This window comes from Hippocampus zosterae, chromosome 2 (genome assembly GCF_025434085.1).
Source record: "Hippocampus zosterae strain Florida chromosome 2, ASM2543408v3, whole genome shotgun sequence".
Taxonomy (NCBI): domain Eukaryota; kingdom Metazoa; phylum Chordata; class Actinopteri; order Syngnathiformes; family Syngnathidae; genus Hippocampus; species Hippocampus zosterae.
The window spans coordinates 39,856,242-39,874,957 of record NC_067452.1 but is presented as its reverse complement, the minus strand read 5'-3'; the positions used below and the strand labels follow the sequence as shown (position 1 = coordinate 39,874,957).

At 52.5% G+C, this 18,716-nt stretch overlaps 1 protein-coding gene across 1 annotated transcript in view; it reads right to left on the bottom strand.

Moving 5' to 3' along the window:
• Window positions 1-18,716, bottom strand: part of LOC127595863 (FERM, ARHGEF and pleckstrin domain-containing protein 1-like) — a 30,280-nt gene that overhangs the window by 1,544 nt on the left and 10,020 nt on the right. The window contains exons 3-26 of the mRNA XM_052057780.1: window positions 15,954-16,058; window positions 15,825-15,867; window positions 15,217-15,295; window positions 14,185-14,282; window positions 13,325-13,439; window positions 12,244-12,391; window positions 11,226-11,321; window positions 10,970-11,136; window positions 10,801-10,869; window positions 10,650-10,728; window positions 10,440-10,566; window positions 6,535-6,719; window positions 5,876-5,965; window positions 5,342-5,478; window positions 4,740-4,821; window positions 4,585-4,646; window positions 4,203-4,378; window positions 3,754-3,884; window positions 3,596-3,664; window positions 3,427-3,516; window positions 3,148-3,230; window positions 2,855-2,967; window positions 2,182-2,342; window positions 21-128 (exon numbers count right to left, since the gene is read on the bottom strand). Of these exons, the coding sequence (XP_051913740.1) occupies window positions 21-128; window positions 2,182-2,342; window positions 2,855-2,967; window positions 3,148-3,230; window positions 3,427-3,516; window positions 3,596-3,664; window positions 3,754-3,884; window positions 4,203-4,378; window positions 4,585-4,646; window positions 4,740-4,821; window positions 5,342-5,478; window positions 5,876-5,965; window positions 6,535-6,719; window positions 10,440-10,566; window positions 10,650-10,728; window positions 10,801-10,869; window positions 10,970-11,136; window positions 11,226-11,321; window positions 12,244-12,391; window positions 13,325-13,439; window positions 14,185-14,282; window positions 15,217-15,295; window positions 15,825-15,867; window positions 15,954-16,058 (2,613 nt within the window). The remainder of the gene's footprint in view (window positions 1-20; window positions 129-2,181; window positions 2,343-2,854; window positions 2,968-3,147; window positions 3,231-3,426; window positions 3,517-3,595; window positions 3,665-3,753; window positions 3,885-4,202; window positions 4,379-4,584; window positions 4,647-4,739; window positions 4,822-5,341; window positions 5,479-5,875; window positions 5,966-6,534; window positions 6,720-10,439; window positions 10,567-10,649; window positions 10,729-10,800; window positions 10,870-10,969; window positions 11,137-11,225; window positions 11,322-12,243; window positions 12,392-13,324; window positions 13,440-14,184; window positions 14,283-15,216; window positions 15,296-15,824; window positions 15,868-15,953; window positions 16,059-18,716) is intronic.

Sequence of the window (18,716 nt, the reverse complement as noted above, 5' to 3'; positions counted from 1 at the left end):
ACTCGTGTCATTTCTCAAACCTGGTGGGACTTGTAGAAAAAGAGGCTGAAGTTGGTGAAGACCACCCAGAGCTTCTGCCACCCGTTGCTGTTCTTGAACTTTCTCAGCAGGTTCCCGGAGAGCTGGTTCTGGAAGAGGATGACCAGAAAAGAGGGGGGGGGGGGGGGGGATGCTTTTCCTTTCATGCATGACAAAACACTTTTTTTTTTAAACACGTTCAACGACATGAATCTGTCATTCCAAACGTTTTCATCGGCACAAACGCTTCTCCAATGTGGCGATGCCTCGCGGTCACTTGGAACCAAAGTCGCCCGGTCAGCGAGTCCGAGATTCGGATAAAAACGTAACTCGATGGCATTTCAGTGAAAATAAAACGGGAGTGATGCTGTTCGGTCTCAAAGCGGACCGCCGATTTTCCATCGGAGCGGCAAAATGGCTGCCGTTGTCAAATTGTGACGAGGGAGCGCATCGCTCCGATTCTGGCATCCCTTCACTGACATCTCAAAGTTTTTTTTTTCAAGATACTGTTCGAATTAACCTCGCCCTGTACGCCGTTCACCTGCCACAAGCTGTTTATTTTATTTTTTTTGAAACGGTGCATTGCGTTCGGGACTGCAGAACCACGTCAACAGTCTGCGTACAGCCTGCCAAATTGCCGTTTGCAACAAAAACAGGTTCTGATCTTTGGTTTCTTTGGCTAGTGCACGATTGCATAATAAGTGTTCAAAAAAAAACAAAAAAAAAAAAAAACAAAGGGCGGCCCGGTAGTCCAGTGGTTAGCACGTCGGCTTCACAGTGCATAGGTACCACATTCATTGATGACGCCGTCGACGCTAACAATGACTTAGCGCATGGGTGGTCAAACTACGGCCCGCGGGCCGGATCTGGCCCGTTGGTCTTTTTAATCCGACCGCCAAAGATTGGTGCACAATTAAGGTTTGATTGCATTCATTTCGTTTGGACTTGTAATGACAGGTATTTAAACACCAGGTGGCGCAGTTACTTCAAGTTGCAGAGCACAGGGAGGGGAGGGGAAGATGAAGAAAGAGGGAGAAAATAATGACCACGGAAGGCAAAGTGATATGTGTCTGACTAAACGAAGCGGGTAACGAAGTACGAAAGATTCTGGAGACGCCTGGAGTCGGAAAGACTCAAATCTACGAGAAGCGATTCTTACTCCGTCCGATTCTGGCCAATTCCATGCTCAGAGTGAATTGCTTGTGGCTCGAGTAAATGAATATTTCCTAGAATGGTTTGATTGTTATCATGTTAAAAACTTTCCGCAAACTGGACCGCTAATCAGAGTCGGAGAGCAGTCAAATGTGTCGAGCGTGAACAACAGGGGGCTCAGTACACATCCTTGAGGAGAACCGGTGCTGAGTGTCATGGTGGAGGAGAATGTTACATTATTACAATTATACAATTATTATTACATTATACAAAAGACATTCTGCCAACTTCTTTATTTTCTATTTCTATTTCTAACTTTGGGCGGCCCGGTAGTCCAGTGGTTAGCACGTCGGCTTCACAGTGCAGAGGTGCCGGGTTCGATTCCAGCTCCGGCCTCCCTGTGTGGAGTTTGAATGTTCTCCCCGGGCCTGCGTGGGTTTTCTCCGGGTGCTCCGGTTTCCTCCCACATTCCAAAAACATGCGTGGCAGGCTGATTGAACACTCTAAATTGTCCCTAGGTATGAGTGTGAGTGCGAATGGTTGTTCGTCTCTGTGTGCCCTGCGATTGGCTGGCAACCGATTCAGGGTGTCCCCCGCCTACTGCCCGGAGACAGCTGGGATAGGCTCCAGCACCCCCCGCGACCCTAGTGAGGATCAAGCGGCTCGGAAGATGAATGAATGAATGAAAAAACAAAGCTGCAACTGACGATTCTAAGCTAAAATGAACGTGACGGGGGCCCAGCCCCCCCCCCCCCCCCCCAACGCCGGGTCACATCTCTTTTTGCCAGTCCTCAAAAACCGACGAGTCATTGGCTTATACTGTTCACTCTTTTTGGTGTATTTTGAAACATTTTTGGCTTTCCCGCGAGAGGTTAAAGGAGGGAAGGAAAATAGTCGCCAGTGAAAATGAGTTTCAGTGCCGTGGCCGTTCCCGACCGTAAAATGGCTTCGCCGTCTTTTGAAATCACACGAGTCACGGCAGAAGTCATTTCAAATGATTTGGCGACGTACCTCCACAGCGATACTGAAGTCCACCATGGACACGCTGGTGTTGCGATGCCAGCACACGTGCACGGTGGTGTTGGCGCGTTGGGCTTGGCGCTCCAGCGACGAGCGCGATCCACGCAGCTCCTCCTCAGACTCGCGCTCGGCCCCGCCTTCTTCCGGCAGCTCTGGAGAGGTGACATAGGCGAGTGCCATCAGTACCTGGTGAAAACCCGCCAACCCTAAGCGAGAAAGATGGCGGGAGGGGGGCTCTTCCGGACACCGGCGGTCCTCTCACGGTCGCTCGGAAACTTTTGACTGGATTACACTGGCCCAACACCTGAACGTCATCCCCCCCCCCCCCCCCCCCCCCCACGTAACTTGAGTTTGTGACCTCCGCTGTTGTGGATGAATGGCATTGCGGCTCCATATTTGGATGCAGCCATCGCGCGGAAGAAAGTCTGAAGCTTGCTTGAGAGTCAAAAGTTTTGCTTGCACAGCAGAGGCAACCCCCCCCCCCCAAAAAAAAAGAACAGCCGGGGCACGTGGCCTTTCTATTAGGGCAGAAAGCAGTTTTAACAATGATCAAAGAGAATGACGCGGATCGTTTAGTTTTTCAAGTGGCACCGAAAGCTGAGCTTCTGATTGGCTCCCGCAAAGTTCCACGGTACCAAAGTCAAGTCTTAGAATGCGTCCTTACTATTATCCGAGGGGCTGGTGGAGAGGAGATCCGCGCGGGGGCCGTCGCTCTGCTCGGCCAGGTCAATGGCCATCCTGATGTCCTCCACCCAGCGCTCCATCTCGGCTGCGCAGCTGAGGAGGAGGAGGAGGAGCAATGGGCGGGGTCTTACGTCAACTCTTGTCATGAGGTCAATCTTTCTTTTTTTCGTTTTTTTTTTTTTTTTAATCAGGGAACTTGAAATACGAGTTGTGTCAGGAAAGTCTAGGAAGCTTGGTAGCTGTAAAAAAAAAAAAAAGTGTGTTGCCGAGTACCTGGCCGCCACCACCACCGACTGCTGTTGTCCAAAGAGTGTAAACGAATGAGGGACGCCCCACTCCTCTTCGCTCTCTGTAATCTAAACATGCGGCACAAACACGGAGAAGCCATCTTCCAGCAACGTGTTGGATCATTTTGAATGCAACAGAGAGATCCCCCCCCCACCCCCCACCCCCGCCGGGATTTGGACAGGCAGGGTGGGGCCCAAAATCAAAGCGGGTAAGCCCAGATCTTCAAAATCAAGGTCGGCGGCGACAATCTTGCTTTGCTAATACCGTCATGCCAAAGAGGGGGAGCTGCCCGTGGACTTTGAATTGGTTGGATGGAGTCGTGCCCCGACTGGTGTACACCAAGGAATCGCTGAACTGGAAGGGGAACAAGGCAGAAGGAAATGAGTCACGTGGCACCGGGATGCTCGCTTTGCTCGCATCTCGGAGGGCATACCAGGAAGAACATTCGCTGCTGGAGGCCTTTCCCCGACAGCTTACTGAGGCAGCCCAGTCTGATGAACTCCTGTCAGTCCGACAAAAAAAAAAATAAAAATAAAAAAGGGCAGACGGTTGAACGGCGGAAGTCGGACTCGTGGCGGCCGGGCGCCTTACCCTGCCGGGGATGGCCAGATTGTCCGTGCCGGTCAGATCTTTGTTGAGCTCAAGAAGCGTTTGAAAGTTCTCCATCTTCATCATGGAGCCTTGCAGCTGCAGCGCCATCTCGCTGACGTCCGCCAGGGCCGCTGTCGCCGGGCGGATAAGAAGCGCGCGCGTAACAATTGGCTCAAGCCCGTGTCAAACGACGACCCGAGAGCTGACCCCAAACCGGGGTCGACGGAATGGGCTCTGCATTTCCAGATGCCGTACTGGAAAACGCGCATCATCTGCGTTTGAGCGGAGCGCATCCAACCGCAAAACGGCGCGCAAACGAAGAAGAGGGAAAGATTTGGGGGGGGGGGGGGGGGCTTTGCCGAACTGGTTGAGAAATCCAAATCCTCAGTCATCTACTTTTTCAGCATGTCACGGCAATGATGAAGAGACATCCGAGCGGGACTCGTTACCTCTGCAGTCCCTGAAATCTTCGTGGGTGGGTGGGTAGTGCTTGCAGAGCCTCTCCAGGATGAGTTTGTAGTGCAGCAGGCGGTGCACGGGCCGCAGGAGGAAGACGTTGAGGGGGAGGTAGCAGACCCTCTGCTGCTCCAGTTCGGCGCACAGAGCCTCCGCCTGGCGACTGCACCTGAGACACGCCAACGGAGGCGGGGCTTTAAGCACGACGTCCGATTCCGTTTCCGCCCGCCGTAAGCCCGACGCTTCCGCCAATTTTCACCAGGGCCAAGAATATCTTCCGAATGAGTCTCGAAAGACGCACCCAAGATTGCGACCGTCGGGTCCTTTTAGGAAAAGAGGGTCGTCAAATGTCAAAAGCGGTTCAATGTGACTCACCGACAGGTTCGCTCCAGCTCCACCAGGCACTCGGAATGTTTCTGCAGGTGAGTCGTCAGCTGCTGCGGAGTGGAGGAGGAGGAGGAGGAGGAGGAGAGCGCTCAAAGGGTTCTTCGGTACACAAGCCCGCTAGCACGGTTCTGCCTCTCATTTACCCTCAGACTCTGAATGTTCTTCAGGAGGACGTCGCCGATCCGTTGATAGTCTCCTTTGATGTGTGCGTTGGATCGGCCCTCCCTGGAAGTCCAAAAGAAGTTTTTTGAGGGGCTTGGTGGTCGGAAAGGAAGAGAAAAGATCTACGGACGCACTACCCGCTACAAGCCCATGTGTCGGAGATGAGGCCACAAACGAGCTGGAAACAAATTTCAAGCAGCATCCCAGAAATAAAGCCACAACTATCGCCCAAGCGATTAGCTTGTGGCTTATTTGAGCTTTTGTCGACTGACTCGAATGTGAGCGAAACTAAGAAGCATTTGTGTCCAAAGCACCCCATCTAAAATGGCTGCCAAAAACAACACGGCTTCATCTGGGAGTGAGCAACGGCTTCAAGCAAGCACGCTTTCGTTACTTTGCTTCCTTTTTTCGGAGAAATCGCAACAGGGCGCTTAGGGACACGCTAAAAAGTGTCTTGAAGTATTTGTGGGAAAGGTAAAACTATGGGGGGGGGAAAAATGATCATGTGGTCACCAGATCGTAGATTTTCATGTTCTGCTGTACTTTCAACCCCCCCGGCACGGAGTCGGCCACGGATACTGACCATTGCGCCAGTCTCTGCTCCACCTCTTTGAGGAACCTCTGGTGGAACTTGTGGATTGGATCGTAGTTGGCTGATAGCAGGTTTCGAACAGCGGCCGGAAACGCTTCTTCATCTTTCTCTGCAACGCGTTGGAAAGACTGGAGTGGACACAAAGAAAAATTGAGAGTGAGACGTCCGCGAGGATGGGGTTGGAGGCATTTTCAAAGTTCACTCGTGGCCGCCAAAGAAAATAGTCAAGGGTTCGAAAAAGCGCCCGGCATACGCCTTTCTCCCGCATCAAAGCGGCCGAAAACCACCCCGGGGAAGAAACAGTCGAGCCAGCAAAAAGATCAGATTCGGATTCGTGTCCCAAAACAAGATCATTTCCGCTCAGCTGCGTTGCAAGCCCGGAGTCTTGAACCGTCATCCCATTGCGGGTCCTTTCTCCGCCGCAACAGCTGCCGATGTTCACGGACGGCGCACGTGCGCTTTCACGGATTTTTTTTTGAGAAACAAGTTTTCGTCGCCGCCTTTCTTATCGATGGGCGTCCTCACCTCAGTGACGACCCGCAGTTCTTTGAGGTAGGTCCGCTCGGTGCTTAACAGTTCCTTTGCGATGAAATAGGCCTTGTCTGTGGGAAACTTCTGGACACAAAAACAAAAAGGGGGGTCATCTGACTGACTTTCACCGATAATTTCCAGAGCACTTGAAAACAACCACCTCTGTACACGGAACAAATAACGAAAAAGCAAAAACAAAGACGGCAGAAAACACAAAAACATCCATCCGTCCATTTTCCGATCCGCTTTCTCCTCACGTGTCGGCTTTGACAAACGTCGCCAATTTGCCGCTCCGATTTCAAATCGCTGTCCCAAAAAGAGAGCTCAGACGTCGCGCAAGTTGCCGCCTTGCGTGGCTCGAGGAGCCGACGACGAGAAGAAAGGAACGTCGGTTGTGGAAGCGGGAGTCGCGGCTTGGAATTGAAGCGGATTTACACAGGACAGGAAATGTGTGCCGATTTCTTTTCGTCAATGGACGCTTTCCTAGCTTAGCTTGTAGCCGACGTGTGCACATTGCAGCATGACGTCTTTGACCCGCTGGTGAAACGGTCGCTTTGATTCGCTCCTCTTTCATTTCGAACCGCTTCAGACGAAATGTCATCTGCGCCGTCTGTTGCACATTTGACAATAAAGTTGTACTTGATACTCAATACCTTCCTCCTCGCCTCCTCCTCGTCGTCGTTGCGAACGTATCCGGCATCGCCGAGCAGGGGGCTGGCAAGAGGCGACAGCCGACTGGGCGCCACCAAGCAGACGGGAACGTCTCCGTTCAAAACGCTGTTAGCGTTCCCCTGCGGGTGCCGAATGGTCAGCGGGGAGGCCTCAGAGGCAGCGCTTCCTGGGGGAGGGAGAGGACAGGACGATCGGGGAGGGTCAGTCAGGGTAACGGACTTGATGCTCACGGTAAATGGAGGAGACATACACGGCGTTTGGGGGGTGGGGTGGGGGGGTGGTATGTGATGCAACACAGAGTCTACTACTAGCAAGTCTACCGTACCGAAAGTGGCGGACATCCATCATACGACAATCCCACCGACGGTTTAACACTTCCAAGCAAATTGGCAACGAATTTGGAGACCATTTGCCGATCAATGGCTGCGTTAGTACTCAGAACCAGGTTAGTTGCAAGCCGAAGCTTCCGCAAGGTCAAGGGATTGCGGCCTGACCGGACGTCACTAAATGCTACAAAAAAAAAAAAAGCTAACTACAAAAACAAGCGATGATGTCATACTTGCCCGGGTGCAACGTTCCAAGTGTCCCCATGCCGAGTCCGCAACGACTTACCCGTGTGCCCGAAAGACAAACACAAGCAAGTCAAAAAAAAAAAAAACAATGCGGGAGCCACCGAGCAGGGCACATGCATGCCGTGGACAACCAACAGACAGCAGACGGGACGTTGTGCTTCTGGGGGGGGGTTGGGGGGGTGCTTTTCAGTTCCTGTGTCCAGGTGCTGAAGGGGTAAGCCAGAGAATTCCCAACTTCTGTTTTGAGGAGTCATGCACATTTTCTTTATTACTTGATTTTTGAGAAAGTGACGCGGGTGAAGAAAAAGAGGTTACAGTGTTAAAGACACAGATGGAGCAAGACAATCCAGCAGATTTCAATTCTGAGCCAGAAATGAGAAGAAAAAAAAAATGTGACAGATGAAAAGAAAAGTTACAAGAGTGGTAAAAAAAAAAAAAAAAAAAAAACCCCAGAGTGCCTCGGGCACACATATTGAGAAGACGGGCTAAGTCCGTGAGCTAGGACGACGCAAACATTCAGGTGAGCAAAAGTAACTCCGATGATCTCAAGAAAGTAGAAAATCACAAGCTATCACGTCACCTTCTCGCTACGGTGCGGACGTACGTACAGCAGAGGGAAAACAAAAGGACTCAACTCCAGCACGTTGCGCGATTGGACGTCCGTCCTCTAACAACATCATCGATACAAATAAAAAAATATGAATAAAGGAAAGCAACGCCACATCAACAACTTCAAAGCGTGCAGCGAGGTTCAAACGTGCTAGCACTTCCAAGATGCACTTGGCGTCACTTGACTTTTCGCCGTCTGTCACCCGCTGGAGTTGAGGAAACTTTTGTTTTGCCCCCCCCCCTCCCCCCCGTGAGCAAACGGTTGCGAAATGTTGGCAAAGAAACAAAAGAAATGGAGAAAGAACAAGACGAGGAGCAGGCGGCGAGGCCGCGTTGAGGCGTCGCCGAGCTCCTCAAACGTTGCGCAATCACTCGGAAGCCTTCGACCGTGAGCGAGAATCCGGCCGCGTGTTCCGGTGAACGTGCATCGTGGGGGCGGGGCAGAAAACAGAAACATGCTGACAACCAAAGAACATTACAAAGCATCAAGCGGCAACATTTTGTCTCGGAACAAGGCTGGGGGGGCAGGGGGGGGTAATCACTTGGGAGGAGCCATTTTGTGAAAGTCTGCCTGCCAATTTAGCTGCTAGCAAAGGCCGCGCGCGTTTACGCAGCGTTTCGGGCTGCACGTGTGCATGCCGAGCGGACATCGTGAATGGTCGCAAGTGAATGGCGAGAACCGCCAGCGCAAAAAACACGTGACATTCATGTCTAGAAAATGCTTTTTTTTTTTTCACACAAAACTCGCGCGAGTTCCAGTTTGGGGCGACGGCACGCCGTTCATCCGGCAAACGTTCACCGTCGACGGCTATGAAGCGGCAAGTTCTTCAAGCCCCGACGCGCCTTGGCTCCAAGTCCAACTGCGTTTTTTCTCCCGGTCGCATTCGGACTAAACCGCGTTAGTGGGCCTTCTTGGCGACGTTACGGTCAACCCCGCGACTCCATCGGGCTCACCCGCAGCACCAGAGAGGAGTCGCATCGTTTTAGCGTTCCCAACGGCCACGTTGGTCGGAATCGGGAAGAATAGGCGGATTCAAACAAGTCGGATAACAACCTCGGCTCGACTTGACATTTTCTTCACTTTGAATTGTGCCGTCTGTTGAGTTGCAGGGGGGGGCCCCCGACCGGCCCATCGCGCTAGCCGCTAGCCCGCGGACTGCTTCAAAATCCAACGCTAACGGGTCAATCGTGGAAGGCGGTTGCTTAAAAAAGTCAATCTTGGGTCCAAAAAAAAGGTCGGGCAGCCCTTGCTTTCGAGAGAATCTCAGTCCAAAGTGACCGAATCTTGAATCTTGAACGAAACAAGTGTCAAGTCGGAAGTTGGACTCTCAACGTCGCGCGCAAACAACGAATCCGATCTAAACTGGCATGTAGGACGCCTGGCAGTAATTCAAATTGAAGCAAATGATTGTTTTGCTTCCTGTGAAGTTCAACGATGCAAGGACCCTTAAAAAAAGTGCAACGTTCCGAAATCGAGCAAAAGCCTCCGAGCGTCCCGCCTCCGGACGCCACGCACGCTCGGCTTTCTCGCCCTTAGCAGCTGAAAACGCGAGCTCCCGCATCCTCGCCAGCGCGAGCGTAGCAAACTCGCTCCGCCTCGCCGTCATTCGCGTCCACCGGCTTGAGACTCCCGAAGGAGAATTTGCAGCGTGCGAGCGCAGGCGAGCTCGCGCCGTTGGAGCGGAACCAATGGGCGGAGCCCACGGCGGCGGGATTGCCGAACACGAGCGGGGGGCCGTAAGTGCCGCCGCCGCCGCCGCCGTTGTCCGACTCGGCGTCGCTCGTGTCGCTGCCGCTGCTGGCCGAGCCGTCGATCATTTGAACCGGCCGGTTTCGATTGTTGGGGTCGTCGCGAGCTCCGGGCGCACCGCGCCGGCCAAAGGAGCGCTGCACCGTATTGGAACGCGGCCGAGCCGAAACCAGGAGGGGTCGGCTACGATTACCGTTAGCGGTGATCGTTCTTCGCTCCAGCGGGGCCGAACAAGGGGTCGCCTCGACGTTATTCGGGTAGACGGGTGTGGACGTGAGCCGGCTTAGCACGAAGGGATCCGTATCGGAGCGATCGCGCCAGTTGTCGTCGCAACGCTTGGCCAAACGTGCGGGCGTGCCCTCGGAAACGACGCTGACGGGCGAGCAGCCGCCGTAGCGGCGGGGCGACGGGACGGTGGGCGTGGCCCCGGGACGCTTACTGAAGTCATGGCCGGCGTCATCCCATCGAGGGTGACCGTTGGCCACCTCGCCGTGACCCAGCGAATTGGCGCGCTGGTGGAAGCTGCTCACGAGCGGGCTGGAGCAGCGACTTTGGGGGCCCGCTCCAAAGAAGAGCTCGTCCAGCAGCGTACTATGCAGCGGCGGGCGCCCGCCGTTCTTATTCGAAAAACCGTCATCGTGGCGGATCTCGCGGCTACCGTTGCGGACTCGGTTGGAGCGCGAAGCCTCGCCGGCATTTCCGCTAGCCGGCGGCGCGGCTCGCTGTTGCCGTTGCATCAAGCCCGGACGATTCGTGTGGTAGAAGCCGTCGACCAGCCCGAACAAGCTGCCGTCGGGACCCCCCCGGGAAGCGGAAGAACCCGCGCGCTTATCGGCGTCGGCGTGGCGACGGGCCGCGGCGCCCTTTGTGCCGTCGCATTCGCTGTCTACATCGCTGCAGTCGATGTACGGGATGGAAGAAGTGCTGCTGCCTTTGTTCGCTCCGCACGATGGACCTGGATTGAGGAGACGATCGTCCGACGGCGAGCCCGCGCCTTGGTGCTCCCGCCCGCCGTCCGAGCCGCCATCGCCGTTGGAGCCCGCCGGGTCCGTTAGACCTTCCATCGGCACGGACGTGACACTCTGGAAGACAGTGGACGAGATGATTATTATTATTTTTTCTTTAATAACGGCCTCGGATTTTCGAATTAATTGGATTCTCTTACCTCCTTTGGCACTTGCGATCTGAGGGAGGAGGCCTGGCGGGGCATCCCGCCGCCGCCGGACAGAATCTTACTGTGCTTCCTGACGCGGGTTGACAATCGTCCGTCAAAAAAAATTGCGCCCGTAAATTGAAAGGAAGGACGACGGCCTCACCTTTCAAAGGGAACCTTTTTGAGCTCGGCGTCTTTCACGTAATCGATGATCTGCTTCTGGGTGCGGCCGCTGTAACGCAAGGGCACAAAAGGACACGGTCGAAAAGAGAAATCGAGGGCGTAATCATGCGGTCAAAAAGAGGAATGCGCTTAATTCCAAAATGGACGACCTGAAGCGGAAGGAGGATCCTCTGGTGAAGAGGATGGCCTTGGGTTTGGGCTTGGGCTCCTCGAAGAGCCGAAAGAAGGCGTGATACTCCACGCAGATCTTCCAGAAGATTTTACAGCAGTCCCTGCTGGCCATTGCAAACTCCAGCGTGTCGTGGTGACCGCTTTGCTGCAAGAAGAAGAAGAAGAAGAAGAAGTGGGCGGGCATAAGGAGAGGCGGAGCGAAAGAGCAGCTTCGTATCGGAAGGGGCGACTTACAGCGGGGTCACCTCTCAGCTTGATAAGAAAGCGTTTGCGCTTGAAGCTGACTTTGCGAATCTTGGACCAGTTGAAGGCATTTATTTTGGTGTAGCCCTGAAAGGAAAACGGATGCACAGACGTCACAAATCACCTAAAAACAAAACAAAAGACAGACTGTAAAATTTGAACATCCCATCTTTGGCTCCTTTTCTCTCTCTCACCCCCAACGGTGACCGAAATCCACTTCCGTCACTGCTTGGTCTGTCACTTTTCTTTGTTTTTTTTTTTTTTTTACGTTTGCCACCATTCTCCATTCCTCAACAAAATGGGCGTCCATCACCAATGGACCGTCGGACCTTTTGGAGCAACTGGCTGAATTCAAGCTCGTTTCTCTGCCGACCAATTGGAAACAGTCGTTCACACCTTCGTCACGTCCCGGCCGGATGACGCTCACGCACTTGACTTTGGAGTAGGCCAATCCTCCATCCAGCGGCTCCAGTTGCTCCAGAATGCCGTCGCGAGCTTGACTGGTACTCGTAAGAAGGAGCACGTCACTCCTACTCTGTCCTCCCTTCACTGGGCCCCTTTTCTTTTGAAATTCTCCAATCTGTATTTAGCCTGTGCCGACTTTACCTCCCTGAGCTCAACCACACCTGCCCGGCGCCAACCAGACACGATTAGAGGGAGCGAGAACTCGGCTCAGAGTGGACGTAACCTTTTGCGCCGCCGGTACCCTCCCTGCAGAATGACTCCAGCTAAACATCGAGCAAGCCCCCCCCCCCTCGCTGCCCATCTTTAAAACTTAACTTAACTAAAAATTCTTTGGCTTTTGAGACTTGATTTCTAGTTGGACTGCTTCGGGGCTTTGTACCGTCGTCGTAATTCATTGATTGCTTTGTTTGTTTGTTGCATTCATTGGTTTTGCTCCACGTAGAGCATTTTGCCGACAGCTGCGCTCGTTTTCAAGCGAAACCTCCCGAAACAACATTTTGTGGCCAAATCTTCTTCCCAACTTTCCACGCGGTGCGGATGTTACCTGGAACACCAGCACTCCGGTGTGGGCCACGGCCAAGCTGAGTTTGGTCCCTTCGCGGTCCTTTGCCGGGTGGAGGCGAACGCCATACATTTCAAGCCGCCGGGCGATTTCCAGGAGCTGGTAGTCCGACTCTGCGGGGGTCTGTCCGCTGGGGAGGAGAGGAGGGGGGGGGGGCGTCACTCAGACACCGACATGGTGCTTATCGAGCCGTCTTTGGTGTTTGCGTTTCGCTTTTCCGCGAGACCACAGCAATGAGGCGAGCCGATTGAAATAACGGCGCGCTTTAAAACGCACAAAATGAGATCGGACGGCGCAGACGGCCCTTTTTTGCCATGAACATCGGAAAATGTCTTCCTGTTTCCTGTACGCGCCGCCGAATTGGCCACTTCCTTCCCGCATCGGCGGAGGGATTGGGGTGAGGGGGGCGGGGAAGGGCCGCGGCCCTGCATGTGTCTGTTTATAGGAGAGAGAGACGGAAATCTGCTGTGGGTGTGTCGTGCGCGAGATAGCAATCTCGCTTTATGGCTCCTGACAGCCTTCTGGAAGCCATCGCCATGTTGATGTTGAACAAGCACGGGGGAACCTCAAGCGGCGCTTTCTCCGTCGGGCCTTCTTCAACGCCGCCTCATCTTTGCTCATGGCCACATGTCGTCTGTCATTTCATTGCCGTACCGCATCGTTTCTTTTGACGTCTGTTCTCGTCACGAGCGAAACAGACGCCCTGATCTGTGACCTTTCACCTTTCACCTTCCAGATTGCATCCGCAATGCTTGGGTTGGGAACGTAAATATGGAAGTAAATTTCTCGGCAGAAGCCTTTTTCTCATTTTTGCATTCATCCTAGAGAATGAATGAGGACGTCATTCATTTACGCCGGCAAATTTCAGTTTGGACGCGTGAATTTGCTCCCTTGTGCAAAGTGATTGCGTCACACGGTAGACGTTTCGATTTTCACGTACAGAGTCCAGAATGAAACCATTTTGCCCCAATGAATCATAAATGGCAAGCGACGAGGACAACAAATGGGCGGCATTGAGCCCTGAGGCCTTGAAAGCAAACTAAGCTCGCGTGCGACAACTTACACGTGTTTGCGGTGGCAGTCGGTGATCTTGTCCCGGATGGCGTCTTGGTCTGGCAGGTATTTATTGTGGAGGAGATGCTGCCAGCTCTGGGTCTCATCAAAGTCTCCTATCTCGGCTGAATTTGGGGGGGCAAGGCACAGATGGAGAGAGGTGAGTCGAGTTGAAAAACGCACAGCGCAAGAACGCGTTTCATTTTGGACGGAGTTGCAAAAATTCAATCCTTTCTCTTGCCACTGTTCGACTTCATCTGCATTTCAGCGAAACAGCGCTCGAGCCGTTCCGGAAGACGGAGGCGCACCGACAAGGCTGGCGAGGAACGCTCCCATGTCATGATTTTTCAATCAAACGAGGCAGACGGACGGACACGCTTAGGGGAACCAATGGACTTGGGAGTCAGCCAATCCTCCACCAAGCGTCTCCAGTTGCTCCGCATTGCCGCGGCTGGCCTCTGGTCCTCGGAAGAGGGGGCGCCTCACGCCGAAACTCCAATTTTCTTCTTTGGCTTTTGACTCTGCATGAAACTTTGACTTTTAGTTGGATTGTTTTTGTGCTTTTGTTGATTGTTTTCTACCGTTTTTGTTGTTGTTTTGTCGTTGTCGGAGCGGTCTCCGGAAATACGCTCGAGTTGAGTCCTGTCCAACTTTGTTTAGTTTGCTACTTTAGACCGCAGCGGTCATTGCTGCCGAGTGTACCAGGTCCGATTTTGCTTCGATAGTCACGATGCTCGCACAAGACCTAATTGTCGCTTATGTGCTTCTTCCTGAACACGCGTTGCGGTTTGCCAACGGCGCTTGTGGCGCGTTCCCTGCGTTCGGCGATCCGCGTGCTTCCGCCGCCGCCATCACCAACCTTACACTTACACTGTATAATGTGGGAGACCATCAGGGCGGCGCTGGAGTCATTACAGATGAGATGACCGCAGGCCAGGTCGCGCTTGATCTGCAGCGCAAACAGGTACCTGCAGGCATGGAAGGAGGGAAAGGTCAAAATGCAAAAGGTCAAAAATGTCAATGCGACACAAAGCTCAGATGAGGAATCTGCCCCACAAAAATGTCCACTTTCAAGTGATTGACAATCACCAGGATGTGCTGTCCGGAGTCGCTACGGGGTGCTGTCGATATTTGTTTGGCGCAGCGCCTTGAGCTTTTTCCATGTCGCTTCCATCAAGTTTGACAGAATCCTCAGTCGTGGAAATGCGAACAAGTTGGAGAAAGACGCAAAGTGGGTCGGGTGGAATGAGAAGAACATTTCCTGCCCGCTGCTGAAAACTTGCTAGCCCACTCCGCGACATCAAAGCTTTGTGTTCCGCCCGTAAATATGCTTAACCCTTGTTCGTTCGTTCGTCTTCCTAACCGCTTGATCCTCACTAGGGTCGCGGGGGGTGCTGGAGCCTATCCCAGCTGTCTCCGGGCAGTAGGCGGGGGACACCCTGAATCGGTTGCCAGCCAATCGCAGGGCACACAGAGACGAACAACCATCCACGCTCACACTCACACCTAGGGACAATTTAGAGTGTCCAATCAGCCTGCCATGCATATTTTTGGAATGTGGGAGGAAACCGGTGCACCCGGAGAAAACCCACACAGGCCCAAATTAAAAAGGCCTTAAGTTACGCATTTTACAATTTTTGTAATGATGTATTTTGTTATAAAAAATTCTTTTTTTTTTCAAACACTCAAAATGTATCAAAACGTTTTTTTATTATTGCTGCAATGCCTGAGAATTATCAGCCGGTGGTCTCGTGTTTTTCTGAATGCCTTTGCCTTTGATTCAAAAACATCATTTTACATTTATCGCAAGCGGTGCACTACGAGGGTTAAAACGAGGCAGACCCCATTCAGAAATGACACCCCGATCCCAGAAGCGCGTGCGTGCGTGCGTCCAAAACCTACTGAGTCAGCTCCTCCATGATCTGCGTGTGGTCGGGAGGGAAGAACTTGACCACGAAACGAAGAATGCTGTTCTTTGGCCCTTGAATGACGGAGGGGAGACAAAAGACAACGATTGGCAGCGCAAGGTAAGGCAGAAGGCATCGCTTCATCACGTCGCAAAGAAGAAGCCGGCGACGAGCGGCAATTTCATGGAGTTTTTTTTTTACGCGTTACCGTGGGTTACCATTCCTTGGACGCATGACACGCCGGCCTGTTTTTCTCCAAGTGGGAGAGCCGGTCTGAGCCCACCGTCAATGGTGACCGTGGGACTTTGTCATCTTTTTTTTTTTTCTGTCGTGGAGTTAGCTGCCGTTTGTTGTTCATGTTCTCACCACCGCACTGCTTTTGCACACCAGGTCGCGACGCAGGATGGGCTTACGTGAAACACGCCCACTCCCACGATGGGCGGGTCAAGATCTGATCATTGACCCACTCCTGCCATCTAGTGGTGATTTATCATACTGAAATTATTCCCACGGCCCCAATACGGACAAACGCGTTGATACGTTTTGGCACGAAAGGATAAGGTTTTTGCAAACGTATTTTTCCGTTTAGACACCGTCACGTACGTCGGATCTGCTTCATCGTTGGCTTCAGCAGGTCCAGCCACACCTGCAGGAAGGACAGAGAGCAACATTGAGGTCAAAGTTCCAAAGACGTGCTTTCAAAATGAGTTTGAAACATCGTGCGCAGCTCACCGTCATCTTGCGCTGGTCCTGGTACTCCAGGCCAAAGTAGTCTCCCTCCACCAGGTTGAGATGGACGCAAATAAGGTCAAACAGCACTTTGCCGGGGGAGCGTTGCTGGAACAGAGAGCAAATGAAGGAACTGGGTGAAATTGCGGCTTGAGGCCACGAGGGTGGGGAGCGCCGATGTAGAGGCGAAGGATGAGATTTAAAAAAAAAAATGTTTTTGTGAGGGTCTAATTAGATGGTTCACATCAGAATGAGGCTGCAAGTCTGGATGCCCCGCCCCCGACCGACGACGAGCAGCTGATCCTGAACCCGACTGACAAGTGCAGGCTTGAGTTTTGGATGCACGGCTCCCTGCGTTTAGAAACAACCAAAATGGAAAAGCTGCGAGTTGCTCATCCAGTGGTCTCGGCTGTGCTCTGGCATATGAGCGATGCCAAAACACACGCAGCTGTGGGACCAAACCTTAAATTAGAAAGGATCGGGGGGGCAGGGGGGGGGGGGTTCCGCTCATGCTGGGGCTCGGCAGCGAACCAGAAGCACAGAGACTTAAAAGAAATATTTGATTGACTAAAAAAAAATAATAATAATCTGCTGCTTGTATGGTCATGTAACGTGATGCCCACAAGCAAGCGGGAAAACCCCCACCAATCAATACAAACCAAACATTTTTGGAGAGCTTCTCCATCAAGAAAAAAAAGGCCAGACAATGAGACACAGTATTAGCAGTCTTACTTCAACTCGGGGTTTCACTGTACTTAAGAGTGTCGTATTAATTTTTTGGCGTTGATTTAGTTTGATACGGTCGAGCGTACGCCCAGTGATCGCATGGCTCCCAAGATCCCCAGCAAAGAAGAATCGGCGCGGCAAAAGGTGTGAGCCATCTGGCTAGCGTGTGTGTGTGTGGGGGGGGGAGGGGGGGGCGGGGGCTCCTGAATAGACAAATCCGCCCACAGGCGCTGACAGACAGGCGCTCCCGCAATGGTGGGCACGGAGCACCACCGGACTGCTGAGTCAGACAGAGAAAATTCTCTTTGGGAGAAGGACAAAAAAAAATGGATGACATGAAACCTGGGTGTGTTGGGGATGCCCATCAAAAAAAAGCCTTTCGAGCCAGCCTTCTTCCAAACAGCAACTTGAAATCAGGCAAAAACTGCCCATGAAATCACAATTTTATCGGACGAGAGATTCGTCGAGGTGATCTCGAAGAGGGGTTCAAATGTTTTGTCAACGTGGAAAAAATGTAGAGGGGGGGGTTGTTTTCCTTCTCCAAATAGTATTTGGGATCATTTCTCGGCATTTATTAATCATCATTATTATATTCATCCAAAGATGCTTACAAGTTGGTGTTAAAGTCCTCATGATTACACACATACAGGCACACACTCACACACACACACACACACACACACACGAGAGTTCCTTCACCGATGTCATGTTTTAACCACGAGTGGGTCCCTTGTGTTGTATGCAGGATTAGCCAGGATTACGCAACGATTAACCAGTGGAAGTCGGATTTCCCCCGTTCTGACTCTGAAGCTGGCGGGCCGCGCTCAAGGCAGGGGGTTAAGGTTCGATACGAGCTGCGGATTCAGAAGCGGGATCCGTAGCATACCACGGCGGGAGTAAATCGAGAGCTGGGAGCCTCGATAGCCGTCCGGCCACGTGCCCGCAAAAGGCATCGTACAGAACGTCCGGGACGAGAATATCCCGATTTGCATGAGACGATCGGTCGCTTTGAAATTTTGCTCTCGACGGCCCAGTCGTCCAACAAGTAGCTCAAAGGGAGGGCAAAAGATCACGTTTCCATCCCGTCCGCAGCCATTTCGGTGGCGTTTTCGCAAAGTGACTCATGCGGCTTTTGCAGCGGCCAAATTATAGTCATCCTCTATTCAAGGAGGCTGCAGAAAACACATGTGGCGAGAGGCAACGCTGCCTCCGCGCAGCAAGACTGTTTTGTTTTGTCCCACCGTGAAGAACGCTCCCTCGGCAATCCCAAAACTCAGCCTTTTCACGCCAGCTGCGCCACAAATGACGTCAGAAAAGCCATATTTTCAAACCTGAACCAAAAGAGGAGTTTTGCCCTTCAACATGGGCCCGGCGAGCGACCCGAAGACATCCCGTTGCTTCAGTTAGCGCAAGGAGAGGTGAAAGTTGCGGCGGGACTACTTGCGGATGGAAACCAGATGGGTGAGACGGACGATAAGAATCCGTCGAGAAAGAAGAAAACGGAATTTTAAAAAAATAATAAAAAATAGCAAAGCATCTCCACTGCGACTCTTCCTTCGGTCCCCTGCTGTGAATTCCGAAAGGAAGCTTTTGTTTGTTTTTTTTTGTTCTTTTCCTGCAGCTCCTCGTCAAGCACATGGCACAAGAGAGTCTGCTTTTTGTTTTGACTTTCAACATGACCGTTACTTGGCCCGCTCCAGATGGGAAAACACTGGAAATGGCTGGCAATAAGCTTCTCCTCTATTCAACTCCAGCTTGTACATCAATGCCTTTCAAAAGCTGCGATTGCCCGAGACGTTTCATCCCGTACAAACAGGAAACATGCCTTAAAAAAAACACAAACACACACACAGGCCAAACCAGCCAATCTGCATGACAGTGCACCACAAAATTAAAAACCAAGACAAAAAGCTAAATATTGTAAGTCCATAATTGTGTGTGTGGGGGGGGGGGGGGGGGTGAGCCAGACAGCTGGGAGAGGGCTCCTCCTTCCTCATCCGTCTACCAATCACAGTCTCCGGCTCAGATTAGGTTAAACGG